At 36.4% G+C, this 21,750-nt stretch overlaps 1 protein-coding gene across 2 annotated transcripts; it reads right to left on the reverse strand.

Moving 5' to 3' along the window:
* Positions 1–448: 448 nt before the first annotated feature.
* On the reverse strand, positions 449–21,529 carry LOC113057755 (mucin-2). Of its 2 annotated transcripts, XM_026225275.1 has the most exons (44): positions 21,422–21,529; positions 21,113–21,142; positions 20,672–20,897; positions 20,094–20,223; positions 19,882–19,945; positions 19,715–19,797; positions 19,059–19,251; positions 18,829–18,948; positions 18,542–18,662; positions 16,344–16,479; positions 16,170–16,247; positions 15,936–16,005; positions 15,679–15,810; positions 15,414–15,557; positions 14,844–14,938; positions 14,620–14,752; positions 14,053–14,296; positions 13,904–13,944; positions 13,378–13,466; positions 13,137–13,291; positions 12,578–12,716; positions 12,373–12,471; positions 12,054–12,248; positions 11,185–11,427; positions 10,778–10,934; positions 10,523–10,633; positions 10,255–10,396; positions 7,939–10,147; positions 7,527–7,830; positions 7,231–7,380; positions 6,846–7,055; positions 6,435–6,673; positions 5,898–6,084; positions 5,550–5,769; positions 5,221–5,399; positions 4,816–4,885; positions 4,529–4,638; positions 4,275–4,306; positions 4,017–4,167; positions 3,837–3,874; positions 3,583–3,690; positions 3,421–3,460; positions 1,681–1,789; positions 449–1,127 (listed from the first exon to the last, which is right to left on the reverse strand). In XM_026225275.1, exons 1-44 carry the CDS (start codon positions 21,468–21,470, stop codon positions 965–967), a joined length of 7,938 nt encoding a protein of 2,645 aa, XP_026081060.1. In that variant the 5' UTR covers positions 21,471–21,529; the 3' UTR covers positions 449–964. The 2 variants fall into 2 exon arrangements, with proteins under 2 accessions (XP_026081060.1, XP_026081052.1); XM_026225267.1 differs by having other exon boundaries at positions 7,527–10,147.
* Positions 21,530–21,750: the final 221 nt, after the last annotated feature.

A 21,750-nucleotide genomic window follows, 5' to 3' on the forward strand; every position in this document is an offset into this window, starting at 1 on the left:
TGCCTCAAATGTAATTGGAAGCAAATAATAGCTATTGACCATGCCAAAAGAGTTGAAAAGAAAAGTTTTCAGTCAGGAAAAGAAGGGCTAAATTCTGGCTTTTCTTCTGCAAATAAATGCTCTAAATGACAATGTTTATTTGGAATTTAGGGGAAAATGTTATCAGTAGTTTAAAAAGCTGAGAAACTGACAATTTTGTAGTGGTCTCTTAATTTTTTCTTTTTTTTTCAGAGCTATATATATTATCCTGGAAGAGGGGAAAAAAATAGATTCTGAATAAAATAAAAAAATACAAATACATAAAATGAAACAATGAGTGAATATTTATTTTTAAGGTTTATTATTATTATTATTATTATTATTATTATTATTATTATTATTATTATTATTATTATTATTATTATTATTTAAATATCATGGTTATGATAAAGCAAATACACATTCAAAGACCAAAAGTGTCATTTTTTTTATTAATGGTTATTATGAATTATGAATCCTTAAAGTGCATTACAAAAGCCTTTGAGGCTTTGACACCTGAAATCAGGTTACAATCACAAGTTTGATTTGTTTGTGAAATCATGTTAAAAATACAGACACACAAGCATGACATTATTCATATGTGACAAAGAAAACATAAAACTGATCAAATTAAAGTAATAACTGAAATATATTGGACATAATTGCAGTTAGTTTTTGACAAAACAAAATAAAATAGTGATTATTATTTAAACAGATAAACCAAAAGATAAAGCATTGATCTTGGCACAGACAACTTGATAGTTAATGAAGCTGATTCACTTTTAAACATGCTGAAAAGCACAATTGGCAGAAATGTGTCAGTTTGGCTTGAAACTTAATCATCACACATGTCAGCAGCTAATTATTAATTGTGCATATTTAACAAAACACACTGAAGGTAATCACATGTAACTAACATTTTCATACATTTGTATGTCAGGTAAACTTAACCTTCAACACTGCATTCACAGCCTGTGACATGTCTGTATGTGAAGTGGTTCAGAGAGTTTTCACTGCAAGTCAGCGTGATTTCTCTCATCTCATAATTTCTCTCCGTACAGCACTGGTGAGTCTGTTCAAGCTGAAGTGTGCCGTTAGTATGAACCCACCTGCAAGACAACAAAACAAATAAAAAATGTAGAACTCAGAACTTTTGAATAAATATGTACTGTATTTAAAAGCATGCATCACAAATATGTGCACTACTAAATGGGCCCAAAATTTTGGGGCTTTTATATAAGCTAATTACTTGAAGCTGAGCATAAATGCTTCCCCTAATAAATGTTTGTGTAAAAATTTAACTTATACATATTAGACCCCACTGGACCTTATCTTTATTAGAAGTAGACTAATATATATATATATATATATATATATATATATATATATATATATATATATATATATATATATATATATATATATATATATTTTTTTTTTTTTTTTTTTACTTTACCTAACTTGATTTGTTAATATTGTCTTTGTCAATAGCTCTCTATATTTTGTATTTTGTCATTATAATTGTCATTATTAATTTCCATAATTTAAGCACATTGTTTAGCTTTGTTTAACAAAGTGTCTCTAAAATAATAAAGACTGATGTAATAAATAAATAATAAAATTCTATCTTTTTTATAAACAGGCTGATGATGTTAGACTTGCCTGTTGTGTGTCTCACATTGGCCCTCACAAATGGGAAGCTCGACTTCCTGTGTGCAGTCAGCAAGGGTAAGGTTCATTCTCATCAGTCGGGCACTGCATGTAACATTGCCTATGATAAACAGAGCAAAATAAGCAACATACTTAAAAGTGTGTATAAAAAAAAAAAAAAACTGATTTTTTTATAACATTAGAAAGAAAAAAAATAATTGCCCTTAACTGCTATGTACTTACATAAAAAAATAAGTACAATGTACTTATTGTGTTCATATTGTATTTGCGAAACACATTTGCGGCTATTGAGGTGGGATATGGTTAAGATTAGGGACAGGTTTGATGGTATGGGTAGGTTTAAGTGTAATTATAAATGTAATTACAGAAATTGTTTACAGATGTAATTACATGGAGGTATTTGGAATATTAGTACAAACACAAGCATGTACACAATAAGTTAATTGTATCAATTTATGAATTTAAATGTAAATACATAATAGTAAAGGCCACCTAAAATAAAGTAGTGCAACTTGTGGTATACTAACACTTATTACACGGCTCTGCGGAATACTTGATTCTGATTGGTCAGTTGCGACATTCTAAGGTATGTTATCCCTCGATAACTTTCGGTAAAAGCTTATAACATCCAGGCTCATCCAGGTAACTGAAGTCGGCGCTGTAATCTTGCCTGGAACAGTGTTTCTTGGTGGAAGCTTTGCGTTTGTTTAGCTAATAAAATATTAAAACTTGATTTAAAATAGTGTACAATTGTTTAATCATGTCATCCTGATCTTGTTTCATACAAACGCAGCTGCTGCCATTTTGCTACGATTTTTTTTTTTTTGTATGCTGTAATGGATTATAAGAGAACTAACAATCATTTTTGTCTCAAATGTGGTGAAATGTTGTGTAACAAGTGGTTTGCCTAGACCGTTTCCCTTATATGTCCGTCTAGTTTGAACTTGCTGCTTGCTCGCAACTACTGTTCACAGAAACCTTGCGTTCAAATATTAAAAATTACATCAATATTTTGTGTCTAATTATTTACTTATGTGGCAAGTAGCCGTGTAATAAGCAGGATAATGTATCAATCGGCTGTATCAGTTTGCTTCGCATCGCATCATAACAACCAGCTGTATGTTCATTATCCCTGACTTGTTAGATATTCTCTGGTCAGAAAAAGAGCATTGAAACATATGCAACTATGCATACAAATCACTGGTTTTGGGTCACGGACAAGACATGCTGCTTACTGGATTTTGTATACTAGAAAAATAAACTGATATCTTCTGGCAGGATCTGACATCAGGGTCTGGATCTAAAATGTCTGATGTGGAGTCCTTATCTAACACCATAACTGATGACTATACACTAACATTTAAAAGTAGGTGGTCAGTAAGTTCAGTAACAGGAGATGGCACAAATGGTCTGTGTATCATTTCTCTTCTGAGTAGAGCACACTTGGACAGCTTTCAAAGGAGATGGCTGATCTTGCCCTCAAAGATGTGTCAAAATATTTTTTTGGCCGGTGGGCAATACATATCCAGCAATGGGCCAGGCTGGAGGGGTGTTGCACACCATAGCAGTGTTGCAGATTAATCTTCCGAAAGGACCTTGGCCAAGACAACTTGATACTAACATTGGTCTTGGAGTTAACATATTGAGGTCACATCAAGCAAGAACTAGACCCTGTGCTATGGTACAGTTCCATTACAAACCAACTAGAGTGAAACATTTGTGTAAACCTACATGAATAGCAGCAATGATGTTCATCCCACACTTGTGAATCCTGGATACACACAGAAACATAATACATTCACTTTATAGATAACAGAACCAGAAAAAAAAAGATTTATATGCGCAACAAACTTAATTTTGTTTGTAATATTGATGTGTTTTGGTCATTCCCACCTCAGCACATGTTTGCACCGGACACACGGTTTTCTCAACCTCAGTTCCTGTCTGACTACAGCTGAAAGACTCGCAAGGACGTGAAGGGTCTGTCCACCGATCACCCACCTGAATCCACCAGAGTGAGAATACATAGTGTATACATGCATTGTTCAATGTATTTTGTGCTAAATTTGTTCTCTTAAAGGGGCCTCTAAAACTATAGAAAACAAACTACTCCCATTGTGAGCAAATATGTGAACTATTTCCTTTACCTTGTAAGTCTTTCCATTGAACTCGCAACTCTTCTCAACTGTAAATAAGCAAAGAAACATACTCTAAATATATTTTTGCAACACTGGACCTAATGAAATAATAAAATAAAACAGAATATATATATATATTTATTCCAAACACCAGTGGCACTCTACACTGTGGAAAGATTGCAACATTACCGCAAATCTGATTGTCACAGCAGTCAGAGACCAGGATGGAGTAGGAGCTGCAGACTGGAGCGGTTTGTCGAGTTTTGGGTATGCATTCTTCTGTTCTAGTCTGGTTATTACATGTGCATATGTGACAGTTTGATTCCCATACTGCTCCCGCCTTATAGAAAGATGAAAGATTTCCGTTATGCAGTATTCCTAATAAACATCTATTTACGGATATTTTTTAACAGAAGTTTATGGTTTTACTGTTTAATGAACTCTTACCGGCATGGGCTCACCCAATGGCCCTTTGCATGCTGAAAAATAAATATGAAATTATTATGAATTTTGAATAAATATGAAATTGAAAGAAAACTAGGAAAGTATATTTGCAAAGTCAATTTTGCTAAAAAAAAAAAAAAAAAAAAAAAAAAAACTTTAAAATATTACTGTAACAAAAGTTTTATCACATTGCTCTCAGGATTGGCCTATAAATAAAAACAGTTGTTTTGTAATACTTGATTGAGTTCTTAACTCACTTGAGCATTCAGACACACAGATTTGCTTGTGTTCTCCAGCAAGCATCTTGTCATCTGGACAAAAGCAGCCGGATCTCAGACCAACCACAGAGGTCGCAGGCACGCGAACACTGAGGAGACAATAGAGTGATGGGCGTCAGGTCATACGTGGAACATCACGCCTACCAGCAAACATGCAATCCTAACCATAACCATTCTTCAAAATAAATCAATTCCCAGGTGAAATATGAAACAGGACTTGAACTCTAGAAAGGCTTGAATCATTTCAAGTAAAAAACCCTTCTCACCCGCCTCGACAGACATCATTTGGAGACTTTCGACACTCGTTGTAAATCATTCCTTCCGGACATGTGATCTCTAAAAAATGGATATTATTAGAAGACAGCAATGCTTGCATAGTCTACTACTAAAGCATTTTGTTATTGGAGATAACATAAAATCAAATGCACACGAAACCACAAAGTTTCACTACAACTTACACGACAAAACCAAGCTATGAATTCCACAAATTCACACTTTTGTGAACCACAAAGTATTCGTAAAGACTTGCAGGTCTTTGAAATTGTATATACGTAAATTAGTTAGGTTTTGAGATCTTGTTGATATGTTGTAGACATCAGTGTACAAATGTACAGAAATATAAGTGTGCTACTACTATTTTCTGAAACTGTGCTCTCATACTGTTTTCTTACCGCATGAGCCATTGGTAAGGTATCTCCAGTCCACGCAAATACCAATCCTTTTGCACTGTGAAGCTGCATACTCCAGAGAGGAACAGGCACCAACACTACTATTGTATGAACAGTAGTCAAACTGGCAATTCTTCTCTACCAACGTGAGATCGATCCTTTCACCACACTCTGCAAACACTCTGAGTAAAAGATGTTAATACTTTTTGTTATAGTTAGTTACAATGCAACAAGCCAAGCAAAACGATGAAGTTGCTTGTCATTTTATTTGAAAAAATAATGTTATGCTTATTGACATGAGTTGATTGTAAAAAACAACAACAGTGACTTACTCATGGTGAAGTATGTCACATATTGTAGGATCGCAGGGTGGCTTAGGTGTAGGTGTAAATGGCGGTGAAGTTGTAGAGCCACAAGGAACATTGGTGAGCACAGATTTGCAGTAGGGTTTCAGAGGGTCTTCTACAACCCAGTCATATGCAGTCTTATCACAGCAGTTGTCATCTTCAGTAACACCGTTTCTTCGTGTACACGACTGCCCACCACAGACACCTGCAAAATCAAGAGCGTTAGTTTATCGCAATCTATTTATGATCTGTGATATCATATGTACCACAAACACACATTGTTTAATGTGCCAGTGACTTTCCATCAGAAGTTAATTGAGTTTAATGACATACCACACTGTCCTTGGGTGTTGTTTTGGAAGTACTCCATTGCTAGGTTGATTAACAGAGTGTTGAAAGGTGAAAGGGAAACATAGGAACGGATAGGCTTGATGTAGATGTAGACCTGGCTATCACTGTTTTCAAACTTGAAGACCTGATCTTCATAAGGTGGTTTTATAATATTCTGGTTCAAAGTACACTGGAAAAAGAAAGAAACAATCTGCTTATCAAGGGAACTACTATCCCAGTGATTCATAGCAATAGACCAGAGTGTGGAGCAAGAAATCTGTTTTATTGTTAGATATTTGCATATTTGTGTTCCTTGAGTGAGCTCATTTTCTTTTATATTGATAAAAAAAGCTGACAGAAAAAGTCAAAAAGTCATAAGTTGCTTATATGTCTATCAGACTGGTCCTGTCTTTTGGCTATAATAAACATAAATATCTACCCACACTTTATTTCCATACAATTCTATGGTTCTAAGAGACTAAAAGATTTGTAAATTAGTAGAATAGCACATTTGAGATTTTATTATCATTATAAACATACCTTTACTGTAAACTCCTCTGTTACCATAAGTGTGGCAATATTATTCCTGTACTTTAATGTGATTCCCCTAGAACAGGAATTATCAATGTCCTCCACGCAGTAGTAGTTGTCTACAGTAATGCTTAAATTGTGGCGCAGTGCTCGCTCCTCCACTAGAGTGTAGGTGCAGTTATCCATGAAATCAAAAGCGATCCCCTGGAAGGAGATGTAGTGAGGGTCTCCATAAACCTGACACTGGCCTAAAACGAAACCAGGAAAAATAGACTGAAGTTGATGTTCAAGTAAAATGATACAAACTTTTGTAAAAGAGTTATCCCCATCACTTCTTATTTTCCATTGGCAGGACAAATAGCCACACTACTAACTAGTCCCACTGGTTTCGATGTGTATATTACAAGTCAGTTTACTTACAGTCACACTGCCAGCTCTCACAGCAAGTCTTTTCATCTCTGACCAAAGACTTCTTGTCTCTAGGGCAATCAGTCCTGATTGTGGATGTTGGACAGGTAATGGATTTTACCTCAATCACTCCAGCTTTACAGGTTTTATCAGCACAATCCTCTCTCCAAGTTTCTTCACATAACCAGCTTTGATTTCGCATCACGTCTTTGCACTCACACACTAGTTAAAAAAAAAAGACAAACATAGGATCCCAATCAATCAAAATATGTTTCACATATAGTTTAAGACAGAGTTTAAGACATTGAACGCATTGTAATGAACAATGAATTTAAAGCTTGGAATTTGTTTCATATGTCACTGGCCCTGGGGTTAGTTGAATGAGTAGTATCATTACCTGGAGTTGTGTGTTCAGTGGTAGGTATTGTAGTACTGAGTACAGATGTCAGAGAAGGGGTTGTAGTTGTAGAATTAGCTGTAGTGTGCACTTCTTGAGGTGAGGTTGGATTTAGTTTGGTGATAGGAGAGCCAGTGAATACTATAATATCTAGCGGGAATGAGACAGAAAAAAACAGTAAGTACAAAATACATTTGTGTGGCTTTTTTTTAGCACATTCAAAGTGTTTTGTCATTTTGTGTTTGTTATGACATTACTGGTGTTGCACAATTTAATATTTGAAGTGGCTTCCACACCTGTTGTAGACACTGTTGACACTGAAGTGCTATATTTGACTGAAGTAGTAGCATTAATAGTTGGCTGAGTTGCAGTTGTGTATTGTTTTGTTGGTATGGATGGTTGAGTTGAGCTCTCACTTGTTGGTGGATGTGCTGTGTATTGTGTTGTACTTTCTGAGGTGGGTGATTGTGCTGCTGTGGTTGTTGCTTCCACTCGAGTTGTATATGTTTCTGTTGTACTTTCAGTTGTTGATGGAAGTGTTGTGGTTTTGTGTTCTGTTGTGCTCTCAGTTGTTGGTGGTTGTGTTGTACTTGTTTCTTCCTCTGGAGTTGTGTATGTTTCTGTTGTACTTTCAGTTGTTGATGTAAGTGTTGTGGTTTTATGTTCTGTTGTGCTCTCAGTTGGTGGTTGTGTTGTACTTGTTTCTTCCATCGGAGTTGTGTATGTTTCTGATGTACTTTCAGTTGTTGATGGACCTGTTGTTGGTTTGTGTTCTGTTGTGCTCTCAGTTGTTGGTGGTTGTGTTGTGGTTGTTTCTTCCTCCGGAGTTGTGTATGTTTCTGTTGTACTTTCAGTTGTTGATGGAAGTGTTGTGGTTTTGTGTTCTGTTGTGCTCTCAGTTGTTGGTGGTTGTGTTGTACTTGTTTCTTCCTCTGGAGTTGTGTATGTTTCTGTTGTACTTTCAGTTGTTGATGGACCTGTTGTTGGTTTGTGTTCTGTTGTGCTCTCAGTTGTTGGTGGTTGTGTTGTGGTTGTTTCTTCCTCCGGAGTTGTGTATGTTTCTGTTGTACTTTCAGTTGTTGATGGACCTGTTGTTGGTTTGTGTTCTGTTGTGCTCTCAGTTGTTGGTGGTTGTGTTGTGGTTGTTTCTTCCTCCGGAGTTGTATATGTTTCTGTTGTACTTTCAGTTGTTGATGGAAGTGTTGTGGTTTTGTGTTCTGTTGTGCTCTCAGTTGGTGGTTGTGTTGTACTTGTTTCTTCCATCGGAGTTGTGTATGTTTCTGTTGTACTTTCAGTTGTTGATGGACGTGTTGTTGTTTTGTGTTCTGTTGTGCTCTCAGTTGGTGGTTGTGTTGTACTTGTTTCTTCCTCTGGAGTTGTGTATGTTTCTGTTGTACTTTCAGTTGTTGATGGACGTGTTGTTATTTTGTGTTCTGTTGTGCTCTCAGTTGGTGGTGGTTGTGTTGTACTTGTTTCTTCCATCGGAGTTGTGTATGTTTCTGTTGTACTTTCAGTTGTTGATGGACGTGTTGTTGTTTTGTGTTCTGTTGTGCTCTCAGTTGGTGGTTGTGTTGTACTTGTTTCTTCCTCTGGAGTTGTGTATGTTTCTGATGTACTTTCAGTTGTTGATGGACCTGTTGTTGGTTTGTGTTCTGTTGTGCTCTCAGTTGTTGGTGGTTGTGTTGTGGTTGTTTCTTCCTCCGGAGTTGTATATGTTTCTGTTGTACTTTCAGTTGTCGATGGACCTGTTGTTGTTTTGTGTTCTGTTGTGCTCTCAGTTGGTGGTTGTGTTGTACTTGTTTCTTCCTCTGGAGTTGTGTATGTTTCTGTTGTACTTTCAGTTGTTGAAGGACGTGTTGTTGTTTTGTGTTCTGTTGTGCTCTCAGTTGGTGGTTGTGTTGTACTTGTTTCTTCCTCTGGAGTTGTGTATGTTTCTGTTGTACTTTCAGTTGTTGATGGACGTGTTGTGGTTTTGTGTTCTGTTGTGCTCTCAGTTGGTGGTTGTGTTGTACTTGTTTCTTCCTCTGGAGTTGTGTATGTTTCTGTTGTACTTTCAGTTGTTGATGGACCTGTTGTTGGTTTGTGTTCTGTTGTGCTCTCAGTTGTTGGTGGTTGTGTTGTGGTTGTTTCTTCCTCCGGAGTTGTGTATGTTTCTGTTGTACTTTCAGTTGTTGATGGACCTGTTGTTGTTTTGTGTTCTGTTGTGCTCTCAGTTGTTGGTGGTTGTGTTGTGGTTGTTTCTTCCTCCGGAGTTGTGTATGTTTCTGTTGTACTTTCAGTTGTTGATGTAAGTGTTGTGGTTTTGTGTTCTGTTGTGCTCTCAGTTGGTGGTTGTGTTGTACTTGTTTCTTCCTCTGGAGTTGTGTATGTTTCTGATGTACTTTCAGTTGTTGATGGACCTGTTGTTGGTTTGTGTTCTGTTGTGCTCTCAGTTGTTGGTGGTTGTGTTGTGGTTGTTTCTTCCTCCGGAGTTGTGTATGTTTCTGTTGTACTTTCAGTTGTTGATGTAAGTGTTGTGGTTTTGTGTACTGTTGTGCTCTCAGTTGGTGGTGGTTGTGTTGTGGTTGTTTCTTCTATCGTAGTTGTGTATGTTTTTGTTGTACTTTCAGTTGTTGATGGACGTGTTGTGGTTTTGTGTTCTGTTGTGCTCTCAGTTGGTGGTGGCTGTGTTGTAGTTGTGTCTTTAATTGGAATTGTTGAAGATTCTGTTGTCTTCTCAGTTCTTGTTTTCGTTGTGTATTGTGTTGTTGGTTTTATGTATTGTGTTGTGCTTCGAGTTGTTGGTGGTTGTGTTGTGGCTGTGTGGGTTATTATTGTTGTAGATGGCTGAGCTGTTGATGTGTAATTAACTGCAGTCATAGTTGAAGATGTAGTTGTAGTTGTAGAACTGCAGACTAATTGTCCATCAAGGCATTTACTAAGCAAAATGAATAAAATGTCAATTAATGGTTAGTATATAGTTAACAAATATTTTATATTAAATATCCTTCCAGCACTGAAACAAGAGTTTACAAAATGTCTTACCAGCATTTATAAGAAGTACACATTTCATGAGGAGGTGACAACACTCTATTCATGAAGGTACAAGTGCAATTGTCCAAAGCGGTGCATTTTCCTAGGTTTTTGTCATAATATGGGGTCTCCTCAGGGCATCTTGGGTAACAACCTGAAATGTCATGCATTGCTTGATGAATGTTTAAATAGTTTCCATGTTTCCAAATTCTAGCAGTACAGATTACCGCAGTACAGCAGCGAGATCAAGAAACAGGAACAGAAAGAGTAAAAAAAATACCTTCAAGTTTTCCTGTAAAGTGGTTATCAGTGCCACAGGTCTTAACCTGGCCACAAGGATTGTAATGCCAGGTGCACTGGCCCACTTCATTGTAATAGTCACAATACACCGCTGTGGAGATGAACAAACACTGTAATCACTTGACTAAATAATTAATAACTCAGGTATGCCTTTACCAGGAAATTCTCATGCTGGGAAAATTCTTATATGTTTTCAAAGTTTAATCCAAAAAAAACAATAGAATACAATACGTACGACACAAATCTGGGGTTCTCCAGTTAATGCAGACGTCCTTTGCACTGCATGCCTCTGCGTAAGCTGAGACAGCTGTACAAAAGCCAAGAAACTTTCCCTCAAACTCACAAGAACAGGACTCCAAAACACAGGCTTGGTAATAAGGCTCTGGATCTACCTAGTAGTCAAAAGAATGCAACATTTACTACCTGGTTCGATAAAGGTTCCACCTTTCCTCATGACAAAAAATTAATTGTGATTACACTGTGTACCTGAGCCAACTTTCAAACTCAGAAACAGTTTGATGAACTTGAACAAAGTTCAGAAATGTCTAATGTATAAACAGTGCTTTGTTTAGTTAAAGTCAATTAACCAAGATTAAACATCAGAAACAACATTATTTTATAACTTTTGGCACTGTAAAGTACCTTCAAATGGCAATCAATAAAGGTGTCCGATCTCAGGATCATACATCGCCGCTGGGCCCAGGCTGCACAGTAGGAGTGTCGTTCACAAGGAAATGTTTCATGGGTTACATCTGAGCATGGCGGAGTTGCTGTCTTCCAACTATTCCCAAAGTCCAGAACACTGAAAACTTCTGAGGAGCTGCTTGTCAGAAGGTCGTTTGTCACCTTTCCATCAAAGTTCCCACAAAGCCCCAACACTCTGCCCTGATGTTCCACAGTTGAAAGAGAATATTTCATGTCTTCACCATTCAGTAGCAAATGTTTCAAGATCTATATTCCTTGTGGTTCCTAAACTATCATTCCTATCAACCTATCATAGTCCTGACATTACAAATCCACTCCTTGCCTAACCTCGCCCCCAAAGAGGTCAGATAGTGACCGTTCTTAAGAATGTTGTTCAAGTCCAAACCTTGGGGCTAAGTTAAATTTAAAGATTGTTGAAAACAAGTTTGGTCCAAGGCCAACAAGGATGTTAATTTCACAACTTTTACTAATGATTTAACCATTGTTGGCCATTTTTATAACATCTGACATTCATAGTGACCTCTCTCCAAAATGTCATCTTTGTATTTAAGAGAAAAAGTTTAATTTCAATACTTTGTACTAGGTCTATCACAACAATAGTCCTAACCAGGCAGTTTAAAAACAAAATGTTTGCTCCCACTTCAAGCATTTTGCTGAAGCAAAGCAATCCGCCATCATTAAGCAAGAGACTGTACAGGAAATCATCTTTACAGCTTGCAACTTTTTGCATGACATCTGATTAGTTCACAGTGTAAATACTGAATATCAATCTTAGACAATAAAATCAATTAAATGTGACTTCTTACTCTCCACCGAGGCTCTAGTTGGATGGTGACCCTAGTATGTTTGTCCCAGATTACAGTGATCCCCAGGCTGGGAACTGAGATAATGATGTAGAGGCCCACAGTTTGGATGGAGTACAGGGGATCTGCCAGCAATGCAACCCCTGTCTGATGAGTCTCATATACCTTCATGTCACTCAACATCAGAGTCACTGCACCCTGTCAAACATTAAGCAAATATTTACAATTTCATAACTGAGTGCATTACATTTTTTACTTAATAGAAAGTAAAAATATCGAAAACATCCAACAACAATTAATATATACACAGATGGTAATTTACCAATAGCTCCACTGAGATGGCACGGGAACATGTCAAAGACTCGTCACAACAAGGAACACTCTCAGTTTTGACTGCAAACTTCCCTGTTGAACCAGCGTCCTTATACAAGAAGTATTAGAAGTTAAATATGTTTGCCAATTGTTGAGTACATAAACTAAGTCAGAATCTTTTGGAAAAGATCATTTGTCGCATTGCAACCACTCACCTTCACTAGGGTGTACTGACAGTGGCCATCGAATCTGTACCATTTGGAGTCAAAGGTGTGATACTGCCCATTTCCGAACACCTCACATACTCCTGAACATGCCTCATCTATACAAGACCATTCACCACCTCTACATGTGCTGCGAAACACAAACTTATGTAATTCAAAAGGTGATTTTTTTTTACTTTTTTGTAATTTTGCAGGGCAGGATAACTCAAATTCAATCTTACAATCTTAAAGTTTTCTCAAATGCCATGCACACTTGTGATCGCTTAGAATCTTCAGGTGCCAAGTTTGAAAATATATAGGAACATGTAAGATTTGAGCACTTCAGTGGATGGGAAGATTTTTTTGTAAATATCAACTCAAATTTAGTAGACCTGAATATCCACTTACTTCCACAGTCAGGAATAAAGCATATTGAGTATTCTACAAAGTATCTTCTTTATTATTCCACAAAAGGAAAACCCTATGGCTTTGGAATGACATGAAGGTGGGTAAAATATTCTGTTTTAAATATGTGAACCCAGTTCAAGGCAAGAAGACAGGGTTTTTTTACCATATTTTACAGTTGGTCTCCACGCTCTGGCCAGTTTCAAACACCTTCCCGCTGAATTCACAGGTGCAGTTTTCATGGGCCACACAACCACCATTATGATCCTCGAAAAGGCCATTTGGACAATAACAGCCACTGATACAGCTGTTATCATCACTCTGTGAATATAGATCAGGAGTTTCACTTAGACTCTTGCAGAAAAGTTAACACTATAACACTTGTCAAATTTTAGACAAATACTTACTACAGGTTTGGTCAAGCTTTCACATGTCCTATGGGCAGTGTCCACTGCTATTTGTGCGCAATCCACACAAATCTTTCCCACTGTGCAATCTAGAAAATGGGAATAGAATATTCGGCAATGAATCATGAAAATTCCAAATTTAAATGGTTCACAAGATTAGTAGATATTACATTACTTGAAAATTCAATGGTGGACTACATTAAGCTCAACTACACAATGCTTAGATTTTTAAACCTAGTTTGATGAATTACACATACAACAATATCACATCAATAACTGCAGGCAAGAAGCATAGATTTTTGTGGATAAGGTGCATTCTGAAACTATTCAAGTCCAGAGGATTTCTTGTCTAATTTTGTGTTAGAAATAAATAATCTATGTTTAGAACTGTCATAGAATTCCACAGAGGCTATTCAGTTTAAATGCATGTATTAAAAGTTGCTGTTTGCACCTTTTCAGTATTCTGTTGTTTAATGTGTTTTTGTTGTTGTTTTTTTCTAAAATGTAAGAAGATGATTTCACTTACTGCAAACTTTAGGACAATGAAGTTGTCCATTTTCACACAAGCTGTAATACAAAATGTAAATTTTATACACAGCAAAAGCAAAAAAATAAAAAATAACGTAATCAACATAACGTAAACATTTCTTCAAACGGAGTTGTTTTCATCCTTACCATTGGCGTCCACCGATAACCACAGGACCTGGAGGTGTGTCGCCCCCTGGGTGGTGGCAGCTGCACAGCATGCGAGGGCTGCAGGTCACTTGGTTGCTAAGGTGAGAATCTGATGTGCATCCACACCCCTCCACTGGGTCATCCACCACCTCACAGGTCGGATCAGGGCCCGAGAGAGAACGGCAGGTATGGTTACATGCCAATGTGGCATAAGCAAACCTCAGATTGCCCATGCACGAAGGAACTGAAAGCCAGAATGATCATTTGTGGAATGAGTCATACACAGATGTACAAAAATAATGTTGTTACAGTGCAATTACACAAATAATGACGAATAAAATGCAAATATATCATTCAAAAAAACAAAGTTTAATTTGGTTAATTGTGCTAAGGTTGCAATTTCAACAACTTTGGGGAGAAAAATTAAGTTGCTATTGTAATGAAAGCTTTTTGTTGTTGATTGTAATAGTCATCTGAGACTGCAGCATGGACACCTCCAGAGATACAATTTAACATCCCTGAAATCCATTGCATAATTTTCACATTGAATGAAAGCTTGTCACTCACTGCAGTTTGTTTCTGATCTCCAGTCCCCAACAATGATTCCCTTTGTTGCACAGGCTTTTGCGTAGTTGCCGAAGGAGACACATAAACAGTCCTGTAATGCAGCAGAGCACTGACAGGTTCTTTTTATACAAGCCTAAAAAGAATCAGAAACAGATTAATCCCAAGAAAATAATAAAGAATTACAAAATGATCAACTGTGTTAATAGACAAGAATATATCCTTGCCTCGACAAAGGGTGAAACGGGTACGTAATCATGACACACAGCAAACACCCCTTCTGGATCTTTCAGTTGGTCACAGTTCTCCTCAGCAAATATCTCTACAAATGGAATGAATTTAAGTGGTTGTCTTGGGAAATAATTTCAGTTTTCCATTTTGAAATTCTAGATGGTGCAGTCCAATAAGTTCTAACTCAATATTATATAATGACAGTCACATGGCACAGCCGATTGGTTATTTTTGCATCAGCAGCCAATGAGCTTGTTGCTCAACTTTCAAATATCTGGTAGTGTTTGCTATAGCAGTTGCAGCATGCTTCATAAATCCTTCTCCTTCCCCAGCTCCACCTGCTATATATTATGTTTAAGGGTTATTTAATCTCAAAGCAGCATGTCTGTGGATGTACTGGTAGTAACATGTATCAATACTTGCTCTGCTGCGGTGGAAGAAGTGTAGAAGATCTATTCAAGACCAAATACATTTACACTGTCTCGTACATTTCCATGCTAGACTCTACAAGAGCTGTCATGACAGAACTTTAACATGGTTAAGCAGTTGGACTTAATGACACTTACCATTGTCAGTGTTGATGCATCCAGTAATTGGGGTACAAGTGCCCATTGACCAGGACTGGGTAAAAAGCTGAACTGAACTTTCTATGATGCCACTAAAAGTAGTGAAGTCATCGCCTGAGTCATTATTAAAAGTTCCACAAAGACCTATAATAAAAACACTTGCTTTAATAAAAATTTTCAAATTTGATTGAATTCTATGTATAATTTCATTTTGTTAAAATGTTGTATATGAAGGTTGGCTTGTATGAATATAGATTACTCAAACCTTTAGTGTTTACAGTTGGTGGTAAATTCAAATATATTTGAATTTCTGGAGAGACTTGAACTTGCATTTTCAGGCCAAATGAAGTTTGAACTTGAACGAACATTGAAGATTGCCAAAAGACTGTGGTAGACTCTGAAAAAAAGGCCAAAAAACAAAGCAGTTCTGTAAAGCTACTGTGAATGTTTCCAATTTTGTCAAGCTAATATAAATATTTCAAACATATTCATCTTAATGCGACAAATTCCAAAAGAGCTTACCAGTCTGTGATAAGTCACTGATTTCTATGTTGTTCAATTGTATGCTGTTTGCAGAGAAGGTATATCTTTCCTGAAATTAAATTTACTCACAGTCAGTTTATAGGGGAAGTCACGTCCGAATGTGGTATTAAAATTGTATCATCAAATGTTTGAAATCATACTGTGTATGTGCAGTTAAATGCAAGTTACATAGAGTCAGCAAAAATGCATACAAAGGAAGGAAAATAGACAAACCTGGTTGATATTAAGATATGCCTTTTCTATGACAACACCACGTCCGGAATATTGAATGTTCAATGTCCAGTTAAGCCCCTGGGTGACATACCAAATATTTCAATGTCAGAAAATCATCAAACATCAATTTGCAAGAAAAAAAGAAATAAAACTGCTATATCCCATTTCAGTTACCATTGCAGCCACAAAGGTGCATTTGTCTAGCACAGAATACTGTTTGCCATCAAATGTAGTGATGAACTGGCCCTCAATAATACACTTAGCTGGACATGTGTTTGCAGAACATGCCCAGTTTCCTCTGATGCAGGTACTGTGGGGATAAAAACAACCAAAATATTGAAAGCGGGTTTCAAAAATTCCTCTTTTTTTCAGCTTATTTTCAAATCTCACAATATTTACTTACAAGCTTGTATGATTAATATATGTTCTTGTAACCAAAACAGTAACACTTTAATAAAAATAATTGGTCACACTTCATCTTAATATCTAATTATTGCCATTATCCAACGATTAATTGTGGCTTTTGCCTTAATAAACTCTAATTTGCTGACTTTATTAATAGTTTTCCAAACATATCCTGTCCAGTCATCCTACTACTTGTACACTTGATCCGATCCCAACTCACCTCCTTCAATCGATCTCTTCTTCAGTCATACCTTCACTTACTCACATTATCAACTCTTCTCTTCACTCTGGAACATTTCCCTCAGCATTTAAGGAGGCTTGGGTAAGCCCACTGCGTAAGAAACCAACTCTAAATCGAGCACTTCTAGAAAACTACAGACCGGTATCCCTTCTTCCATTCATTGTAAAGACACTTGAGTGAGCTGTGTTCAACCAGATCTCTATGTTCCTTGTACAGAACAACCTCCTGGACAGCAACCAATCTGGCTTCAAAAGTGGCCACTCAACTGAGACTGCCCTGCGACTTGCAAGAGCAGCTTCCAGATCCTCAGTACTCATCTTGCTGTACCTGTTTGCTGCTTTTGACACCGTGAATCACCAGATTGTCCTGTCCACCCTCAGAAAGATGGGCATCTCTGGAACCACACTCCTGGTTTAAGTCCTATCCTTCCGATAGATCCTTCAGGGTGTCTTGGAGGGGTGATGTTTCTAAGTCACAACAACTTGCTACTGGGGTTCCTCAGGGCTCAGTACTTGGACCACTTTTCTTCTTCATATACATGACTTCATTGGTATCTGTCATTCAGAAGCATGGTTTTTCTTATGAGACTCAACTCTGCTTATCATTCCAACCAGATGACACGACTGTAGTTGCTCGCATTTCAGCCTGTCTGAGTGACATTTCGAGCTAGATCAATGACCATCACCTTCAGCTCAACCTTACAAAAACAGAACTGCTGGTGGTTCCAGCTAACCCATCGTTTCATCACAACTTCTCTATACAGCTAGGTTCGTCAACCAAAAATCCTTCCAGGACAGCCAGAAACCTAGGAGCTGTGATGGATAATCAGTTAAGCTTCACAGACCATATTGCTACAATGACCCGGTGCTGAAGATTTGCCTTATACAACATTAGGAAGATTAGTCCCTTCCTGTCAGAGCAAGCCACCCAACTTCTTGTCTAAGCTCTTGTTCTCTCCAGACTGGACTATTGTAATGCTCTCCTGGCAAGCCTTCCTGCATATACTATCAAGCCTCTGCAACTGATACAGAATGCAGCAGCGAGGGTTGTCTTCAATGAGCCAAAAAAAGCTCACGTTACTCCTGTCCTCATCAGGTTCAAGGTACTGATGCTTGCCTACAAGACGTCCACTGGCACAGCATCAACATGCCTAAACTCACTAGTTAAATCCTATGTGGCTGGGCAAAGTCCAGGAAAAGGTCAGTGAGAGTGATTTTGAACTTCTTTGGGATGGCACCACAAGTCGTCATTCACTTGCAGAGCACATACTTCTGGGGAATGACCTCCCAATCTCAATTCGAACAGCTGAGTCTTCTCATTTTCAAAAAGCATCTAAAGACTCCAGCACTTAACCAACTAATACTAGCACTTTTACCTTTTCTTTTCTTGTCTTTAATATTCTTTATAAAAAAAATAAAAAAAATAAATAAATAAAAAGTAAATAAAAAAAAGCTATGCGTTCAGTACTAGACTAACTGAGACTTGTCATGGCACTTGTATACTGTTGTTGTTCTCTTGTTGATCTGATTGCTTCTATTGTTCTCATTTGTAAGTGGATTTGGATAAAAGTGTCTGCTAAATTATTAAATTTAAATGTAAATGTAGTTAGTAAGGTAGTTTTTAAGTTTAGGTATTGGGTAAGATATGAAATGTAGAACATGGTCATGCAACTTTGTCAATAGTGAGAATTGGGTCCATATACTAAAGTGTTACCAAAATGTCTTACCAGGTCTGGCACTTTGTTTTGCGTTCCTGCCTTGGTGCATACATTATCTTTGCATGCACACATGAACATTCCTCCACATAGATGGAATGGTAACCATCAATGCGATCATTCAAGACCTTTCCTAAGATTATGAGACAAAGAAAATGTTATAAATAGTATAGATATTAATTAAATAAAACAATATTTTCTTATTTGACGTATCATTGATGGAGTTAAATATTTAAGATGAGAGGTTATTCAGTAAAATAGAATAAAATTTCCCTTTTTACTGCTAATCATGGACCAACCTTCAGCAGGCAGGCAGGTGCTGGTAAGTTCCGTGGTGTGATTCTGTGGGTTGCTGCAGGTTGGCGGGAAAGCAGGACCCATCTCTACATAATGCAGGTCTCCAGGACATTGAGGTTGGGCTGCAAACAAGATTAATTATTAGTATTACTAGTAAAACTGTAATGTGTACATGTGTAAAAATTAATAAGATAAATTTTCTAAATGACTTGTTATAAACTATGGCTCTTACAGCAGCTGCTTTTTGATCTCCACACTGACCACACTGGACTGGAGCTCCCGCAAATAAGTGAGAGCTCTTTAAAAAAGGAGCAGTTTGATTCCTTATGCCATAATCCATTCATATTTTTGTAGCACAGCTTCATGTAGGTTTGATATTTAGCACCCAGACATTCGGTAGCATGGGAAAAAACACTTTGACACACCTAAAGAAACAGATATGCTTATTAGGCATTCAACGGATATGAAAACATTTTATTTGAGCCTGGTATAGATTTATTACTTAAAGTATTTTTATATCGTGTAATCCATTGCATACATCACAAACATAACAAAAGTAAATTATTTTAGAAATATCTTGATAATGCATTATATATGCTATACTGTATATATATATATATTTATATATATATTAATTAAAAGCCCATGCTACGTGTACTGTATTAACCTAACTGAGACTTGTTATAGCACTTATATATCATTGCTCTTTTTGTTGTTTTTGATTGCTTCCTCTGTCCTTATTTGTAAGTCGCTTTGGATAAAAGCATCTGCTAAATGAATAAATGTAAATGTAATGTAATGTAATATATTTATATATATATATATATATATATATATATATATATATATATATATATATATATATGTACATATTGTGCAGAAACTCACTGTGTTTGCCTGCGCAACAGAATCTTGTGTCAGGCATTGGCCATCAGAGAAGACATTGGTGGATATCAGCTGCTGCATAGTTTCTATGAACAAAATATTGATGTTAAAACACCACCAGAAAGTATTAAAATATTATATCATAAAACTTATTGTTTAATCACACTAACCTGAGCTGTTCTTGTAACCACAAAGTCCACTCATACCCTCCACTAAATCCTGGTTTAGCTGAATCTGTAAGAGATGTGCTTAAAGATTACATAAAGTTCGGTCGGTGTTGCTATAGTATAGTAATCACATATTTTTATTCAGTTGGTCAAATCAACAATGGTACATTAAAATTGTATAATCTTGCGGACCATTGTCTTTAATGGTAACTCACCCAAAGTGAACTGGCACCATTATCTACACTGTACCATGTGACAGACAATGGCAAAACTTTGCTTTGGAGCCTGGTATAGATTCCATACTGAAACACGTGCTGATATGTGTGGTCGTACGGAAGGGAAATTCTGTGAAAACGGTAACAAATATTCTGAGTGGATATATTAACAAGGAACTTTTTTCTATCAATAAATACTAATCAGTAAATCTATGTACATGCTACAACATGGTATATTGAATGAAGTGGTATAAATATAAAATAAACAAAATGTATTTGCTATATTAACAGCATGTTTATCCTAACAAAATCCCCATTCAGTAAATCTGTGATTTTAATTCTAAGCAAAATAATTGATTTGATCAATTAAACATATTATGTAAAGAAGGAAATATAACGGAGTGCTGGTTTTTAATAGCACACAAAGCTGCTGTTATAATGAAATGTTATTACACTGCTATAAAATAATAATTACAACTTTATAAGCTCTTTTGAGAACATGAACAACCCTTTTCAGAACTTTTATACAACAAAAATCGAAATATTGGTCACAAATTTGTGATTTATAAATCCCATACCTGCTGCCTTCCACTGACACGGTGTTATTGTGAACGAGAGTCGTGACTTTATTCACAATGATCTCCACTCTGTCCATCAGGCCATTCGGTCCACGCTGGACGATGATATGACAGTCCACTCCAGCATGACTGAAGCGTGTAAGCGTTACAGGACATGTGGTCTTCAGATGAAATGCAGTTTGGTTGAATGTATAAAAGATGCCGCTGCCATATGTCTTACACACATCTGAAATAAGACCCAAATAAATAAGATCAAAGTGGATAACAGCTTTCATTATTTCTTGCTTGCTTGTTTTCTTTCTTTAACAAGCATGTCTCAAAATGAAAAAAAAAATAATAATATTCTAATTTCCCAGTCATATTGGACATTGGACATGCTATTTATATAACTGGACTTGATCAATTATGTATTCAAGGAGATAAAATGCAATACTTTCTTACTTTGAGCAGTAAACGCAGAATGAATGTGGCCTGCAGATAAAAAGCCGAAAAAGTTAAACAAGATCCAATTACATTTCTTCACTTAAAAAAAAAAAGGAAAAAGAAAAGAATTATTGTAATATTTAAATCTTGCCATAAACACAACATAACAGTTAGAATTAAAACGATTAAAAAAATAAATAAAATATGGATGATGAATAATATTAAATAAATAATAGTCAATGTAATAAATGGTTTACATTCAAGGTTAAAATTAATTATACATCATTAAATTCAATAATATAAATAATTAATTCAAAATCAGCTAACCTGAGAATACAATAATTATTCCTAAAAGTGTTGCCTCTCGTAGAGCCATTCTGTCCAATGAATCATCTGCTCACAGCTTCAGAACTGCATCAGGACTACAAAACTTCTTCTCGCAGCCCTTTTATCATGAGATCTACTTCACTAATTTGAATAACATGAGGAAACAGCCACTATTAAACATTGACTAAATTCTATAACTAATAAGGGGGTTATGGAACACAAAAGCTAACAAAGGTTTTTTTTAATGTGCTCACTTTAGACAACTGTGAAGAATATCCAAAGATTAATGTTGGTAATCCCTTAATTAGGCAATGCTTTGTTGTTTACCT

The sequence above is a fragment of the Carassius auratus genome, chromosome 4 (genome assembly GCF_003368295.1).
Source record: "Carassius auratus strain Wakin chromosome 4, ASM336829v1, whole genome shotgun sequence".
In the NCBI taxonomy this organism is placed as follows: domain Eukaryota; kingdom Metazoa; phylum Chordata; class Actinopteri; order Cypriniformes; family Cyprinidae; genus Carassius; species Carassius auratus.

Coding starts and splice junctions, on each gene's coding strand:
- LOC113057755 (XM_026225267.1), bottom strand. CDS start 21,470: ATGGCTCTACGAGAGGCAACACTTTTAGGAATAATTATTGTATTCTCA. Junction 6,085..6,434: donor CAGAGGAGTTTACAGTAAAG/GTATGTTTATAA, acceptor TTCTTTTTCCAG/TGTACTTTGAACCAGAATAT. Junction 4,168..4,274: donor CATTGGGTGAGCCCATGCCG/GTAAGAGTTCAT, acceptor TCTTTCTATAAG/GCGGGAGCAGTATGGGAATC.